Source organism: Ipomoea nil, unplaced genomic scaffold (genome assembly GCF_001879475.1).
Source record: "Ipomoea nil cultivar Tokyo-kokei standard unplaced genomic scaffold, Asagao_1.1 scaffold2700, whole genome shotgun sequence".
NCBI classification, from domain to species: domain Eukaryota; kingdom Viridiplantae; phylum Streptophyta; class Magnoliopsida; order Solanales; family Convolvulaceae; genus Ipomoea; species Ipomoea nil.
This window is the reverse complement of record NW_017619128.1, coordinates 1,276,218-1,292,751: the sequence shown is the minus strand read 5'-3', so window position 1 is coordinate 1,292,751 and position 16,534 is coordinate 1,276,218. Positions and strand designations below refer to the sequence as shown.

At 39.4% G+C, this 16,534-nt stretch overlaps 1 protein-coding gene across 1 annotated transcript; it reads left to right on the top strand.

Annotated features, from left to right (window-relative positions):
• Positions 1–4,927: 4,927 nt before the first annotated feature.
• Positions 4,928–5,341, top strand: LOC109155289. Its single transcript, XM_019302974.1, has one exon. It carries the CDS (start codon positions 4,928–4,930, stop codon positions 5,339–5,341), a length of 414 nt encoding a protein of 137 aa, XP_019158519.1.
• Positions 5,342–16,534: the final 11,193 nt, after the last annotated feature.

Genomic DNA, 16,534 nt, shown 5'->3' with positions numbered 1-16,534 from the left:
AAGTTTGCGGGAAGGACACGATGGAAGCCGATGATGTCGCCGACCAGTGTGCAGGCCTGACTCTGGCGGATGTTGATGATGATGGAAGCTTCATGTAGATTATGAATGAGAATGACGCTACGGTTGAAGAAGAGGACTGCTACTATGCGGTAGGGAGGTTAATCACAACCAGGTCAGTACGCTTTGCTTTCTTTCAAGATACAATGGCTGGGGTGTGGCAGCCGCCTATGGGGGTTAATATGCGGGAGTTGGAGCCCCGAAAGTTTTTGTTTCGCTTCTATCATGAGGGGGATCGTAGTAGGGTTTTGAGCGAGGGGCCGTGGGCATATGAGCAAAGCTTGTTGGTGATGAAGGAGGTGCCGGCTGGGGTTGATGCGGAGACGGTAGCCCTAACGCATGCTAAGTTTTGGGTACAGATTCATGCACTGCCGGTGGGGTTTCGGAGTGATGTAGTGGTGAGGGCAATTGGCTCGTTTGTGGGCTCGGTTGTTCAAACAGACTCTCGTAATTTTGATGGTTCATTACGAACGTTTTTCCGTGTTCGGGTCTCTATTGATGTGTCTAAACCACTTAAGAAGCAGATGAGATTGAAGAAGGGGGGTGCTGGATGGGTTGTGGTGGATTTCCGGTACAAGAGGCTACCCACGTTTTGTTTCCTGTGTGGGGTGATTGGCCACGGGGATAGATTCTGCCGCCTAGCATTGGGGCGGGAGAAACCGATTGTGGACAAACCTTATGGGGCTTGGCTTAGGGCGGGGACGAGGAGAGCTACGCCGACGCAAAATCAGTGTTGGATCCCACCGCAGGTTGCTGCTGAGAGGAAGCTATGGAGGTCACCGGTAATGGGGGGTGTGGCCAGTGTTGGTGAGGCGAGTGGTGGACTGGATGGGGAGGCTGGGGTGGACAAGGGGGCACGAGGCTGTGGTGAGGGCGGTGGAGGGGGTTCTGTGCTGGAAAATAGGGATGGTGGCAGTGTGGGGGGCGGTGTTGGGGGCAGTATAGTGGGAGGCGGTGAGGGGAGGGATGTGGGGGCCAATGTTGGGTTGGGAGGAAAAGATGGCAGTGAGGTTGGCGGAATGAGGGGCAGTATTGTGGGAGGGAGTGTGGGTGGCAGTGTGGTGTGCGGGGGAGGGGGCAGTGTGGTGGGGAGGGGGGACGGTGGTTGTGTGGTGGTTGGGGAGCAGAAACGGAGGCGAGTGGAGGAGGACGCGGCGGAGACGGAGATGGACTGTGATGTTACGGGTTCAAAAAACGGCTTGGAGGCGGGTCTTGCGGCGCAGACCCGCCCAGAATTATGAGTCTTATATCATGGAATTGTCGGGGGCTTGGCAACCCTACGGCGATTCGGGTTCTAGTGGACTTGGTCCGCTCTAAGAGGTCGTGTGTTCTTTTTCTTGTTGAGACTTTTGTTGATAAGCACAGGATGGAGGAGGTGCGTGTACAGTTGCTGTATGATAGTGTGTTTGCCGTGGATTCAGATGGGCATAGTGGGGGACTTGCGGTATTGTGGATGAATACGGTGGAGTTGAGGGTAACGGGTTATTATGCTAATCATGTGGATGCTGAGGTTGAGTTGGATGTTGGGAGTCCGAAGTGGCGTTTAACGGGGTATTATGGATATCTGGAACGTACCCGACGTAGGGAGGCCTGGCAGATGTTACGCACGCTATCGGGGCGGAGTCAGTTGCCTTGGTTGGTTGTGGGTGACTTTAATGATCTTATGAACCAGTCAGAGAAACGGGGACGTGTGCCTCACCCGGAGTGGCAGATTAGTGGGTTTAGAGCGGTGGTGGATGATTGTGGTCTGCATGATGTGCCTTTTAGTGGAAATCAGTTCACATGGGTGAAGTCCAGGGGAACTGATCATATGATTGAGGAAAAGTTGGATCGTGTCCTTGCATCTGATGATTGGCTTATTCTATTTGAGGGTGTACGGGCGCAATCTTTAGTTGTCCCTTACAGTGATCACTCGCCGTTGTTAGTCACTCCAGTTGTGTTACCCGGGATTCGGAGACGGCCACGGTTTTGCTTTGATAATATGTGGCTACGGGAGGATGTGTGCCGAGAGATTGTGGTGCAGAGCTGGACTCGGTCTGCGGGTTTGGATACTATTTCTAGAATCGGTATGTGTGCCACGGATATAGCCCGTTGGGGTCGACAGTATAATAAGGAGTTCCAGCGGAGGATAGACCGTTGTAAGGGTCAGATGGAGAGGTTGTGTATGCGGCGGGATGGGTATGGGATGAGAGGTTATGCAGCTGCGCAGAAGGAACACTTGTTTTTGTTAGAACAGCAGAGTTTGTATTGGAAGCAACGGGCTAAAGAGCACTGGTATAAGGGGGGCGATGTGAATAGTAGGTTCTTTCATAATTCAGTGAAAGCCCGCCGGCGAAGGAATAAGGTGGTGAGGTTGCAGGATGGGGAGGGTAATTGGGTCGAAGGGGAGGACCAGTTGGGGGAGTTGATGGTGGCATATTTTGAGGAGTTGTTCTCGCCGGACTACGGGGATATACAGGAGGTGATTGATGTTATTACAAAGAGGGTTTCTGATGTGGATAATGCGGGGTTGTTAAGACCGCTGAGTATGGACGAGGTCCGTGAAGCGGCTTTTCAAATGCATCTTGATAAATCGCCTGGACCTGATGGGTTTGGCCCGGGGTTTTTTCAGCACTACTGGGACATTGTCGGGGGAGAGGTGTGGTTATTTTGTAAGCAGTTTCTTGAGACTGCCAAATTGCCCCGGAGGGCAACTGAAACCTTTATTGTATTGGTGCCTAAGAAGCCGAGTCCGGTGTCTATGAAGGATCTTCGCCATATAGCCCTGTGCAACGTGGTTTATAAAATTGCGGCTAAGGTATGTGCTAACAGGTTGAAACATATGTTGCATAATTTGATTTCCAGTGCACAGAGTGCTTTTATTCCGGGGAGGCTAATCTCGGATAACATTATGTTGGCATATGAGGTGCACCACTACCTGAAGAGGAAAACGCAGGGACAAAATGGTGTTGTGGCACTGAAGTTGGATATGTCCAAGGCTTATGATAGGGTTGAGTGGCTGTATCTGGAGGCGGTAATGCTGAAAATGGGATTTGCTAAGCAATGGGTAGATTTGATGATGGAGACGGTTACATCTGTGCGTTATAGTGTGCTGCATGAGCACCGGCAACTGGGGCCTATATTACCGGGAAGGGGGCTTCGACAGGGGGACCCGCTATCGCCCTATTTGTTTCTGTTTGTAACCGAGGGACTCAATGCATTGTTGGAGAAGAGAATGGCTGGGGGTGTGTTGCATGGTGTCACAGTTGCTAGAGGAGCCCCGGCGATCTCTCACCTTCTATTTGCTGATGACTGCTTCTTGTTTCATCGGGCGAATCTGGATGAGAGTGTGCAGATGAGGTATGTTCTGGATACTTACTCTAAGGCTTCGGGCCAATGGGTTAATTATGATAAGTCCACTGCGTGCTTTAGTGCAAATGTTCAGCAGAATGTACGGAATGAGGTGGTGGAGGTTCTAGGGGTGGAGGAAGGGGTTACGAGTGGGAGGTACTTAAAGCTTCCATCCCTAATTGGCAGGAGGAAGAAGGAGATTCTGGGTTTCATCAAAGACCGAATACTAGCTAAGATCAGATCGTGGAGTGCAAAGTTCCTATCGAGAGCAGGTAGGGAAGTCCTGTTGAAGAATGTGATTCAGGCAATGCCCACCTTTGCAATGATGATTTTCTTGTTACCTGTGGGGCTGTGTCGAGAGATTGAGACGTTGATGAATCAGTATTGGTGGACTGGCAGTGTAGGAGGGGGTCGGGGCATCCGGTGGCGCTCTTGGGAAGGGTTGTGTAAGCCGAAGGATTGTGGAGGTTTAGGGTATCGGAAATTGCATGAGATGAATAAAGCGTTGCTTGGGAAGCAAGCTTGGCGCTTGGTAACCAGACCACAGTCTTTGGTGGCTCGGGTTTACAAAGCGCGATATTACCCGAGGTGTGGTTTCTTTGATGCAACGGAGGGAAGTAATCCCTCTTACATTTGGAAGGGTATTATGGCGGTACAAGGGGTGTTGAAGGAGGGGTGTAGGAGGGTCGTTGGGAATGGGGCGGACACGATAATTGGCTTGGATCCCTAGTTGCCAGATGACAACAACCCATATGTAGAAACAGAGTTGCACCAGTCTGTCTTTGGAGCCCGGGTGACGTCTTTGTTAAATGGCCAAGGTACGGGATGGGATTATGATTGTATTAATGATATTTTTAACTCTCGTGATGCAAGATTGATTATGAATACTCCGGTTAGCTGGCGCAGGCCTGTTGATCGCTGGACTTGGCATTGGGATTCGAAGGGGATGTATACTGTTAAGTCATGCTACAAACGGCTTACCATGGTTGCCTCGGATGATCGGCCGTGGTCACGTATATGGAGTTTACATGTCCCCCCTAAGGTAAAATGTTTCTGTTGGCAGCTAGCTTCTGAGTTCCTTCCCACGCGTGATGCGTTGGCTGTGAAGAGGGTAGCTTGTTCACTTGATTGTCATATGTGTAGGCTGGTGGCCGAGTCTGCGATCCATCTTTTTGTAAACTGTGCGGAGGCCAGGCGGGTTTGGAGCCTATTGGGTGTGCCACAGCTGAATGCTTATGCAGGTGATAATATCTCTGATTGGTTTTTTTGGTGTGTTAGCAAATTGTGTGCTGACTCTTTGCCACGGTTTGTAATGGTATGTTGGGGATTGTGGACAAGCAGGAACGACAGTGTCTGGAAGGGCAGTGTGTATAGCTCAGCCACGGTGGTGCAGCGTGCCCTAGACTTTCTGGAGGGGTGGCGTGGGGCGAATCAGGAACATCGCGTGAGTGGGCCGGTGGACGCTGACCACTGGAAGAAGCCGCGGTTGGGCAGGATTAAATTAAATACAGATGTTTCGGTCCGGCAGGAGGAAGGACGGATGGGATTGGGTTGGGTGCTGCGGGATGAGAATGGGGGGTTCTTGGCGGCTAAGAATGTGCTTGTAGCAGGAACTTATTTGGTGAAGGAAGCCGAGGCCTTGGGTGTAAGAGAAGCTCTCAGCTGGCTAAAGGCTACGGGACTAGGACGTGTGGATGTGGAAATGGACTCACAACTGGTATGTAATGCTATTCATTCTGTGTCTTTTGGATATGCTTTTGGCTATTTGGTGGATGATGTAAAGGGTTTGGCATCTGAAATTGAGGATGTAAAATTCTATTTTGTTAAGCGATCTGCGAATCGTGCCGCTCACTGTGTTTCTAGGGAGGCCTTTTCTGAGTCAGGTTGCGGGGAGTGGCTGGACTCCCCTCCATCTTTTCTTGTAAACATTCTTTATTCTGATATAATGAATTAAGCTTACTTTCTCAAAAAAATATATTAAGAAATTAACGAACTACGCACATAGGTTCATAAACAAATTCACCCAAAAATCCCTAAGGAATTTAGCCAAGCATGGCTAAATTATACATAGCAAATATAAATAAAGAATCACAAATCATCAAAAGAGTACAAGAATTGACCAAGCGATTCTCCCAAATCTCCTTGGCTTCCTCCTTGCTTCCAAAGACAACTTGAGCCTCTTGATTTCTCTCTTTCTTGTCTACAAAGAACTCTAATAATCTCTGGGTTCTCGCCGTCTCCCCCTTAGGGTTGAGGAAGGAGGGATTTAATAGTGGGTACAAAGTTGAGATGAAATAGGAATCTTGTACAAAATTGGACTCAAATTATAATTCCTATATTTAAATATTAAAGCTTGAAATTGAAATTTGAATTGAAGTTGAATTGGGAAACATTGCAGTTGAATTGGGATGCTGAAACCAACGCCCTTTTGTATTAAGCTGGCACAATTTCGTGCGTCGCTCGACGCGTCGAGACCAGCGGGTCTCGATCACAAATCATTCTGGAAATTTTCAACGCGTCGAGCCTTCTGGTCCCTGAACTTGTCCAAAATTGCTCCAGACTCATCCTTGAACTTCCTTGCTCATAGAATTGACCTACAATGGTTCAAAAACACTAACAAACACCGTAAAACATTCAAAACAAGTGTGAACCATAATTAAATGATAATAGCAAGGAAAATATGTATTAAATAAGCAAAATTAAAGAACTTAAATACTGAGATGATTCAAAATAACTATAATAACAAGCAAAGATGTGATAACATCACCCCCTCACACTTAAGCTTTTGCTTGTCCTCAAGCAAAACTAAGGAATAAAATCACAAGTCAAAACATACAAATTACTCATGCTCTCTCTTGCACAACCTTTCAAACCACCAACCCACTTGCTACAAAACAACAAGCTTCAAGAATCAAATTAGTTTGGCACATAAGAGACCCATTTCCAAGCCAATAACCAAGCACCAAGAATTTAAAGTATGTGAGGATCAAGTGTGCACAAATACTCCGTTGAGATTATGCAGGACACGGCTCATGAATGAGATCTCATAGGCTTGCCCTTCATACTCCCCTAGATCAAATCTAAGAATTCATGCTAAGATCAAATAGGACTTTATTAGCTTGTAATGGGGCTACGAGTGATAGCTAACAAAGAAGTGGTATGGAAAAATTAATCTAAAAGAGAGAATGTCACAATTTATCTAAACTTTTCAAAATTTGGAAGAGATGAGATAATCATAATTCCAAGGAGCAAATTTCATTTCAGAACTTAGCAACTCCTTGGTAAAGTGGGGATCCAAACTCAAAAACTTTCAATCTTTTTTCTTTTTTTTTTTTCATTCTTTTCTTTGTCTTTGGACTTCTTTTGGATATAGCAAGATAATTTTAATCCAAACTTTCATGACCTCCACACTTGAACATTTGTAACACTAGCTGCTTTTTTTTTCCTTCGTAGCACAACTCCATAAAACTCTTCTTACGGAAAAGATAAAGATAAAAGTTTCATTCTCTCAAGGGTGGAAGGGAATTATTTGGCCACGGGCTAAGTGTTATAATAACGGGGTAAATCAAAGAAAAAACAATCACAAAGAGGGGATAAGTGCTTAGCACTTATTTGAACAAACAAAAGGCACAATGGGGATACGAAGGATAAAATGTAAGTATTTTCCCTAAATACAATATATTATAATATATTGTATTATTGGGTGGCTGTGGTGCAAGTAGGAGATTGAGTCAATTAGTGACTTAATCTGTTATGCAACTCAGGATATTCAGTTAAGCTTTAACTGAATATCTGCCTATGTTGATGGCATGTAGGCTTCTAAGCAAAAGAGTCCTCCCACAGCTCCCGAGTTCAGGACACGCACCATCACGTATTCGGGAGAGAAGTGGTAGACAAAACACTTTCTACAGGTTTACCATTCCAGAGGCAATTTCCACAACTATGGCTAGGAATGTTCAAAGGTCCTAAAGCTTCCGCTGTAACGAGTCAGGTTACTCGTTTATTTCAGTTTATGTTAGCTTTATTATTATCTAACATTTGGTATTAGCCCAATCAATTCCTGCCTGGTTGATTAATTAGTGCCAAATATATATTTTGAAAAATATATTTGTTCTTTTGTTTCCTGGAAAACAATTTTAGGAAATTCAATGTTTGTCTAGCATATGACAGTGTATGTTTTTTGGGCTGTTGAAACAAAAGAAAAATTATTAATTTTGGCATTCAGAATAATTTTTTTTTTTTTCTTCTTGGCCTGGATATCGAATTTTTTTTCTTTGGAAACTAACCATTGCGAATCGCTCTTATTCTGTTTTTGGTCTCTGTTTCCCACAATTACGGCCCCAAATGATCGGCGGTGTTCCGGATTTTCCGGCGATCTCCATTGACGGCGTAGCATGAAGCAGCGCCATAGGGTGCTGTTGGTGGGAGACCGATCATCAATCATCCAGAATGGTTGGCGGCGACAGTTTTGTGAAAAGAGGGAGGCATTGGTTGCCATGGAGAACATTGGCAGCGACTACGCAGCATACGTGGACGGCGGCGGAGGATGGTGTTCTGTGCTGCAGGCTGTCGCCGGTTGTCTTCCTCCTCCCCGTAAGGCCGTCGGCGTGGCATGGGTTTTGGCATCGCAAGAGATGGAGGCGTCGGCGAACCACGGCATCGGCGGACCGGCGTTGCATTGAGGAGAGCCGGCAGAGGCGAGTTGGACTCTCCGGCGACGTCACTGCCTCTCCCCTGCTTCAGGCGATGCTGGCTGCAGTCTGCCGCTGCCTCATCTGCGCGCTGCTATTAAGGTCGGCGGCGGGTGTTGGGCGATGAGATGGGACGCCGAAAGTTCAGCAATTGTCGCGGCTTCTTCCCTGGTTTCCCGGCAGTTCTTTGGAAGCAGATGGAACTGGTACGCTACTTTTAAAAGTGCAGCAATTATCTTTTATTTGCCATATATTCTTTTTGCCTTATATTTAATATTTATATATATATATTAGTTTTGGTAAATGGTGATTATTTGGTTCATTATTGCCATATTTATATTACCTTAATTAATACTATATATTATTTATTATTTGTGGCAAATGGCAAATTAGTTAGTAATTGCTTAATTTTGAAATAATAATGCCCTTTAGTTATTATTTAATTTTGGCATTAAAATTTTCAAATTTTTGTTCAGATTAATTGTGACATTATTTGTGATTGAATTATTGCCGCTATTAGTTCAATTACCGTAATTCATGTCACAATTTAATTATTATTCAATTTTGAGCAAATATTAAGTATTAAATTTGCTACTTGAATTTTAATTTAATATTGATGTGCATATTAAAATTGCTTGAATTATTGTAATTTATTTAGTATTTATGAGTTAATAATATATTAATTTGCAAAATCCAAACATGCTTTGTATATTTTAAATTATTTTATTATAATTGTACATTTAGAAAAGCATTTATTAAAGTTGGATATAGCATATTATTAACTCATAGATTTTATATTAAATATCATTCAATTTTGGATACTTAGGCTAATTTTGGACATTATAGCCTATTAAGGCGGTTTGTTTGGTTTTTTCATTTAATTTTGAGCATATTTTAGTCCTAATTTTCACTTAGGACTTTAAAACCTATTTTGAACAAGCTATTTAGGACCTATCTTGGTCAGTATGGATCCTACTATTATTTGATTGATATTTTAATAATAATAATTGTAGCACATTCTTTTTTATTTTGATTATAACATGTTTATTAAGCTTCAATTATTACTAACTACCGTATTTTGTTAACGGTATTTATCGTTGGTGATAATATAATGTTTGGATCTATTTCCATATTAGAGCATTTATCATTCATGTTATAATTAACTTGGGACAAAGGTTTATGGGCCTGACTTAAGCAATTTTGTGCTATAATTATTATCATTGTCTGATTTTGAGTCATTAAGTATCTAAGGATTACAATTACCATTTGAAGTCATTAAGACTTATAATTATTGTTTTGGCCATTAAGAATTATAACTATTATTTAAGTTAATTATGTTGTTTAATCTATTAATAGTTTTCGGGGCCTTAACAATAATATTCTGTTTTCTTAATGGTAAGCAATGTACATAGTTATGTTGCCTTACATTATTGGTAATTTGGTTATAACTTAATTTTAGTCTCCGACTCATTACAGTCTTGATTAATTATTATGTGGTAAATTGAGATTAATATTTAGCATCCCTTAATTACAATTTTACATTTATTGCAATTATTATTAATTAATGTTATTAAGTTTAGGGGCTAATCTCATTTATTATCTTTCATAATAATTATTAATTCATGGTAATCTACTATATTTGGTACATTGGTAAGATTACCCATGTCACTTCATTTTCTTACCAATAAACTGTTGCGTACCATTGGGCGATTCAATTAAACACTCCGTGAAGATGGGAGATTTTGGAGGTTTTTCTTCGCTATCGCTGTTAGTGCTATTGATAGATGCAGTTTGCATCATTAAGGTACGCAAATCATTAATTACAGTTTATTATTATTGGTAACTACTGTTATAGCTGTTAACCATTTTGAACTAGTCACATTTTATCCTTAAGAATATGGAAACATTAAGATATGTATTACCATGTTTGTCATTATTAAAATGTTCATAGTGATTATAATGCTCCTTATTACTATTAATATTTTAATTAATGATAACATTATTTTTATGGTATTAAGTCATGAATTGTTTCCAAATTGATTTATGTGACATTTATTTTCGGACTTAAGTTTTATTACATTTTAAAGTTATATCCAAAAATGTTTTAAAGTTTAACAGTTTTAACTATTGTTTTTTCATATTTAGTCTCCAAATTAACATAATACTATTATTATGGCTATTTATTGCCTTTTTGGTTTATTTGCGATTTTTTGCCATTAATAATATTATTAATGGAGTTTTGGAGAGTGATTTTTTTTTAATCAATTCAGATTTTGGAAAAACATGTTTTCTTGGCAATTTATTTAGTATTTGAATTATGATTTTAGATGCCATTGCCCACATTTAGTTAAGTATGAATAATTGAATACACATTTAGTGTTTTTCATACTCTTTAAATTGTTTTATGCTTTTAATCACATTAAGTGCATAATATTAAGTTTAATTATGCAGTTGAGATTTGTGAGATTTTTTTTTTTTATTTACGAATAAAACATATACTATGGCTTGATATTTGTGAATTTAGCTTATTTCTCACAAATTTGATTTTATGCAATTAAACCTTTTCCATGTGGGCTTATAGTTTTTAACCTTTCAAAGTATACATCTATTATATTATTATTCAAATTTTGGATTTCTTTTGGTTAGAAGTCATACTTGTTTTGAATATTAATTGTATAATTGAGGTTATTGCTCATATTAAAATTGTTTTCATTTATGCAATTTATTTAGAATATATGGGTTTAATGTTTGATTTTATGCATACTTGTCCACCGCATAATATTATGTTTTTTTTTTAATTATGCAATTTTACTATGCCTTTAGAAATGCATACTTTAGGATGAAATTATATTAGTTCCTTATTAAGTTGGACCTATGCATAAACTTTAGCTGCGGTAGTGCCTGAATTTAAGCACGTTTAGTCCGCTAATTTAGTTCATCAATTTAAAGCCTTATCCATAAGTGAATCTACAATTGTATAGATCTCCCAAACAATTTTACTTCAAACATGAGAACACATGACTTAGGGAAGTTTCTTGGGGAGGAATACTAGTTCTATGGCCCTGGCTTAAAAGCCTTGTTGCTACTAGTCCCCTTGCGACGCTACTCTGTCTAAGGAGTTGGTATTTAACCGAGCTTCATCTCGACCAACTTTCCTAGGAGTATACCTAATAATTGGCTATCATGTGTTGGTTTAATTCGTTTGTTAGGCTTTAACTTCCCCTTCTGCCAAGTGATTACAATTTTTAGATTAATTAAAGAGTAGCCACAGCATCTTTAATTTACTAAAAATTGTCTAAAGTTCAACTCACATAAAGATGGCAAGGATAAATGTATAGTGATCCTATAATTTTAATTAGTTGGGGAGTAGCCACAGCATCCTTAATAAGTTAAAATTATATATTGAGTTATTGGGTCACATAAAATTTGATAAAAAATGTCTAGTGATCTTATAATTTTAATTAGTTAGGGAGTAGCCACAGCATCCTTAATCAGTTAAAATTATATATTGAGATGTTAAGGTCACATAAAGTTTTAGACATATCAATTGTGATTAATTGTATGTAATATGATGGAATTTAGCCCACAGGCAATTTCGTTATATTTGTATGATTAATTAGGATGAAATACTGAACTATGATCATAATTTAGCCCACAGGCAATTATGTATCGGAATTTTGTTTAGTAGTTTTATCAGTAATGATAGAAATAAAGAATTTTACTTACTTTATGAATAATTCTCATCTCTATCATGAAGCTTAATTTTATGATGTAAACTTTAGGTCATATATCTTAATTTGCCCACAGGGATTAAGATAAGGAACATGATCTCTTAAGTGTTTTTTTGGTCATAATGGTTGTAATGAATCTAATTGAATTAAAACTTCAGCCCACAGGCAAGTTTTATGTCACTTGATTCTTCAACCCATTTGATAATTGTATGGTTGTAATGAATCTAATTGAATTAAAACTTTAGCCCACAGGCAAGTTTTATGTCACTTGATTCTTCAACTCATTTGCTAATTGTTTCATCATAAAATTTCAGTTGGATCTTATTGAGTAAAACTTTAGCCCACAGGCAAGTTTTATGTCACTAGATTCTTCTGGCCATTTAGTAATTGAGATAAAATACTATCATAAGTGTTTAATTGAATTTAATAGAATTAAAACTTTAGCCCACAGGCAAGTTTTATGTCAATAAATTCATCAACCCATTAGATAATAACTTTATCCCAATTTCTTAGAATTTATAAATATTAGTTCAATTATAATTCTAAGTTTCATGGTTTGCATTGGCAAAACATGTATTTAGTCACTTTCCAAAATTTAGATACACCTTTTATTAATTATCTTTCATGAAGCTTACTTGGTTATTTGGATTAACTATAGTAAGTTGTGTGGTATGATATACTTCTTTTGGATTCCAATAATAAAATATATCTTCTGAGCCGAATTCTAACTTGGTTTTGGAAGGCGTATTTTATTATTTTAGTATGTCCAACTATGGTGGAGAATCATGTCCTCATTAATTATTCATTTAGTTGGACTATAATTGGAACCAAATATTGATTATTTAGTATGCCCAACTAATGGTGGAGAATTATATCTTCATTATTTAGTTGGTCAAATCAATTATGAGTGTTATATCATTAATTTGGCTAAAGAATATCTTAATCAGTGGGAGTGATCATTTAGGAAAGATCATTAAGATACTCCACTAAAGCTGATGGATTTAGTTGTTTTCATACATTCCAAATTGGATTGTGCGTCTAGCAATAAGTCCAAAAGTTTTCACAAGTATTAATTTAGTCTTTTGTTCTTATAATTCATAAGTTCATTTCATTGAACGTTTGGTTGTACAACATATTTATGAAAATGTTGTAACAATATTAATGAATTTATTAGAATGAAAACATTTAACTTGTGGTGCACTGCCAATTAATAAATTCTTTAGTAGCAATTAACATAGTCTTTAGTTTCTTCAAAATTGATCCTGGGCCATTTTTGGTTTGTAAGGCTCAAAACAATTTTGTAAGACATAATAAGACTCGTGATGTTCAATTAATTTCGAGGTGGACCTTGAGATTATTTGGGAAGTTGGTGTATGTTTAAGATTCCAAATTATTGACTTAGACCTTATGATTTGTGTCATTGGAATGTTTCTGTGACTTGACTATCTTTTGGGCTATCTTAATGAGTGGGAGTGACAGACGTGTCAACTCCAAGCTCTTAGCCGTTAGAGGTATTGTTTATGTTAACTTATAAACAAGTCATAGAATATAGTTAGCATTATGCTAACATTAAGAGATCTCTACTTAAGGCATGCTTCTAAGATTTTGAAGATCATACAGTGAATTTGGATGGTTTCTTCCTTCAGTTGTGCACATAATATATTTTGAGAAACATCCATTAAGGGACTAAGAATAAACGTAGGGTTTGTTCATAAAGAACCTAAGTTAGAGAATTTAAATGCATGTGATCATAGTAGATACTACTCACTTGATTAGTAGATGACGTATTACTATGGTTCTTGTATTTTGTTCTTTAATGAAGGTTGTGCCAGTACTTGCACCAAGTGGGAGAATGTAAGTATTTTCCCTAAATACAATATATTATAATATATTGTATTATTGAGTGGCTGTGGTGCAAGTAGGAGATTGAGTCAATTAGTGACTTAATCTGTTATGCAACTCAGGATATTCAGTTAAGCTTTAACTGAATATCTGCCTATGTTGATGGCATGTAGGCTTCTAAGCAAAAGAGTCCTCCCACAGCTCCCGAGTTCAGGACACGCACCATCACGTATTCGGGAGAGAAGTGGTAGACAAAACACTTTCTACAGGTTTACCATTCCAGAGGCAATTTCCACAACTATGGCTAGGAATGTTCAAAGGTCCTAAAGCTTCCGCTGTAACGAGTCAGGTTACTCGTTTATTTCAGTTTATGTTAGCTTTATTATTATCTAACATAAAATATATATAGGGACAGGTCTAAAGGGTATGGCTAAACAAAAATGGCCTAAATCACTTCAAAACATGCAAAACTTAGACATCACTTAGGGAGTAATGAGGCAAGTTCTAGCAAAACACCCATGACCGGAATCTCACATAAGCCTTCACTAGCAATGCAAAACACAAGATCAAGAATTAATCCAATTATTAAGTGGTTAACAAAGCTATTGGCAAGGGAATAGATCAAATATGTGTTACACCTCAAATCATCCATCACAAATTGAGATGCAGCAAGCACCACTAAAACAAACCACAAACCAACAAGAGAGAATAATTGTAACTGCATGCTAAGACAAGTAACTTATTCACCAAAAATAGCATATGAGTCATCCAAGCAAAAGCAAAAATTTTAAAATTTTAGAAATATCCCCAAATTAATGATTCCTCCCCCTCACACTTAAAACTTTGCATCGTCCCTGATGCAACATAAAAGAAAAGTAGAACAAGAGAAAAGAGAAAACTAATAATCACGAACTAGAAAGCAATAAAACTAAATAAAACGAATCTAGAAAGCAATAAAATTAAACTAGAAAGCAATAAATATGAAAGAAATAAAAGATAACATGGGGTGCCTCCCATGAAGCGCTAAGTTTAACGTCGCTAGCCCGACCTAACCTAGTTATGGAGTGCTCATCCTGGTTGATCCGCGAGTTTGATCTCATCACCCCATAGACTCTTCAAATGCAAATACTCATCATGTGTCACCTTGAGAGTAGGGTCGATGTGCAAAATTGACTTGCATTCAATGATTTTTGGCTCATCAAGAACATTAAATTCCACCTTTTCCTCCCCGAAGTAAAAAATCATGGACCCTTTCCTTGCATCAATCATTGCTCCAATAGTGGCTAGGAAGGGCCTCCCCAAAATGAGTGGAACGTCTAGGTTTCTTCAGACATCTATCACAATAAAATCACAAGGCACAAAATACTTGTCCACACGAACTGGGACATCTTCAAGAATTCCAATAGGCTTTACGATGGATCTATCCGCCATTTCTAAGGTGAATTGGATTGGTTTTGGTTCTCCCAACCCTAACCCTTGACAAAGAGTAAGAGGCATAACACTCACACTGGCTCCTAAATCACAAAGGGATCCCTTTAAAGGTCGGCCTCCAATCACACAAGGAATTGTGAACTTCCCCGGATCTCTATGCTTAGGTATATTCCTCCCAATTCCCGGGGTCAACGCTTGGTACTCTTGTGCCACAGCTACCATCTCTCGTTCCCCATATTTCTTTTTCTTAGCTAGAATCTCTTTCAAAAATTTTCCATAAGAGGGAACTTGTGAAAGCAAATCAAGTAAGGGAACTGAAACTTTCAAACTCTCAACAATCTCCAAAAACTTTTTCCACCTACTTTCTTTTGTTGTTTCAATTTTTTGAAGAAAAGGAAATGGGGGTACATACCTTCTCACGGGTTTCTCTACTTCCTTTTGAACTTGTGGATTATTTTGCATAGCAATTGGCTCATCTTCTATGCCATCAAGTATCTCTTCAATCTTCTCCTCAACTGTCTTTTTAGGAATTGATGCTTTGATTGGAAGAGCTGGCTCTTCAAGTACCTTGCCACTCCTTGTAACAATTGCATTAACATGCTCCCTTGGATTTTCAGGCATAGCTGTCAACTCCCCTGTGACTTTAGTACTTGATATAGAAGGTTGATTTGCTAATTGCTTTTCAACCATATTTTGGCGAGCATCCATTTTATCCATCCTTTCTGTAATCTCTAACTGACCTTTAATCAATTTTTCCAACAAAACTTCCGTATTCGATTGTGGTGGGGCCTCTGAAACGGGAAATTTAGATTGAACTTGAGTACCTTGAAAACCCAGAGGGCCTCTATTAACAAAGTGTTGAGGGTTGGCAGCTCCCATTGGGTTGCTCCATGAAAAGCCGGGATGGTTCCTTGAATTATTAGGATGGTAGGTCCCTTGAGGTTGGAAAGACTGTTGATGAGGCCTATTATATCCCAACATATTAACTTGCTCCATAGAGGTTTGGGAATTTAACTCGTCGATACGATCCCCTGACTTGTGTCCACCACCACAAAGTTCACACATCAAAACTCGACCAAGAGTAGGAGGGTTAGAAACATGACTCACATTGTGATTTTGGATGGTGATTTGGGCAAGTTTTTGAACCATGGAGACCACATTATCCAACTTTGTTGACAAATCGGCTAATTGCCCCGCATCATGAATTCCTCCTACAAGCTTTTGTGGAGACCTCTCCGTGTACCAAGTAGATCCATTCATAGCAATTTTCTCCAATAGTTCCTCGACTTGTGTTGGCTCTAGAATCGTAAACGAACCACCCGAAGAAGCATCCACCAAAATCCTAGAATTATCAAGAAATCCTTCATAGAAAGACATCATCAAATCCCAACTTTGAAATCCATGGTGTGGACATTGCCTCTTCAATTCCTTAAATCTCTCCCAAGACTCAGT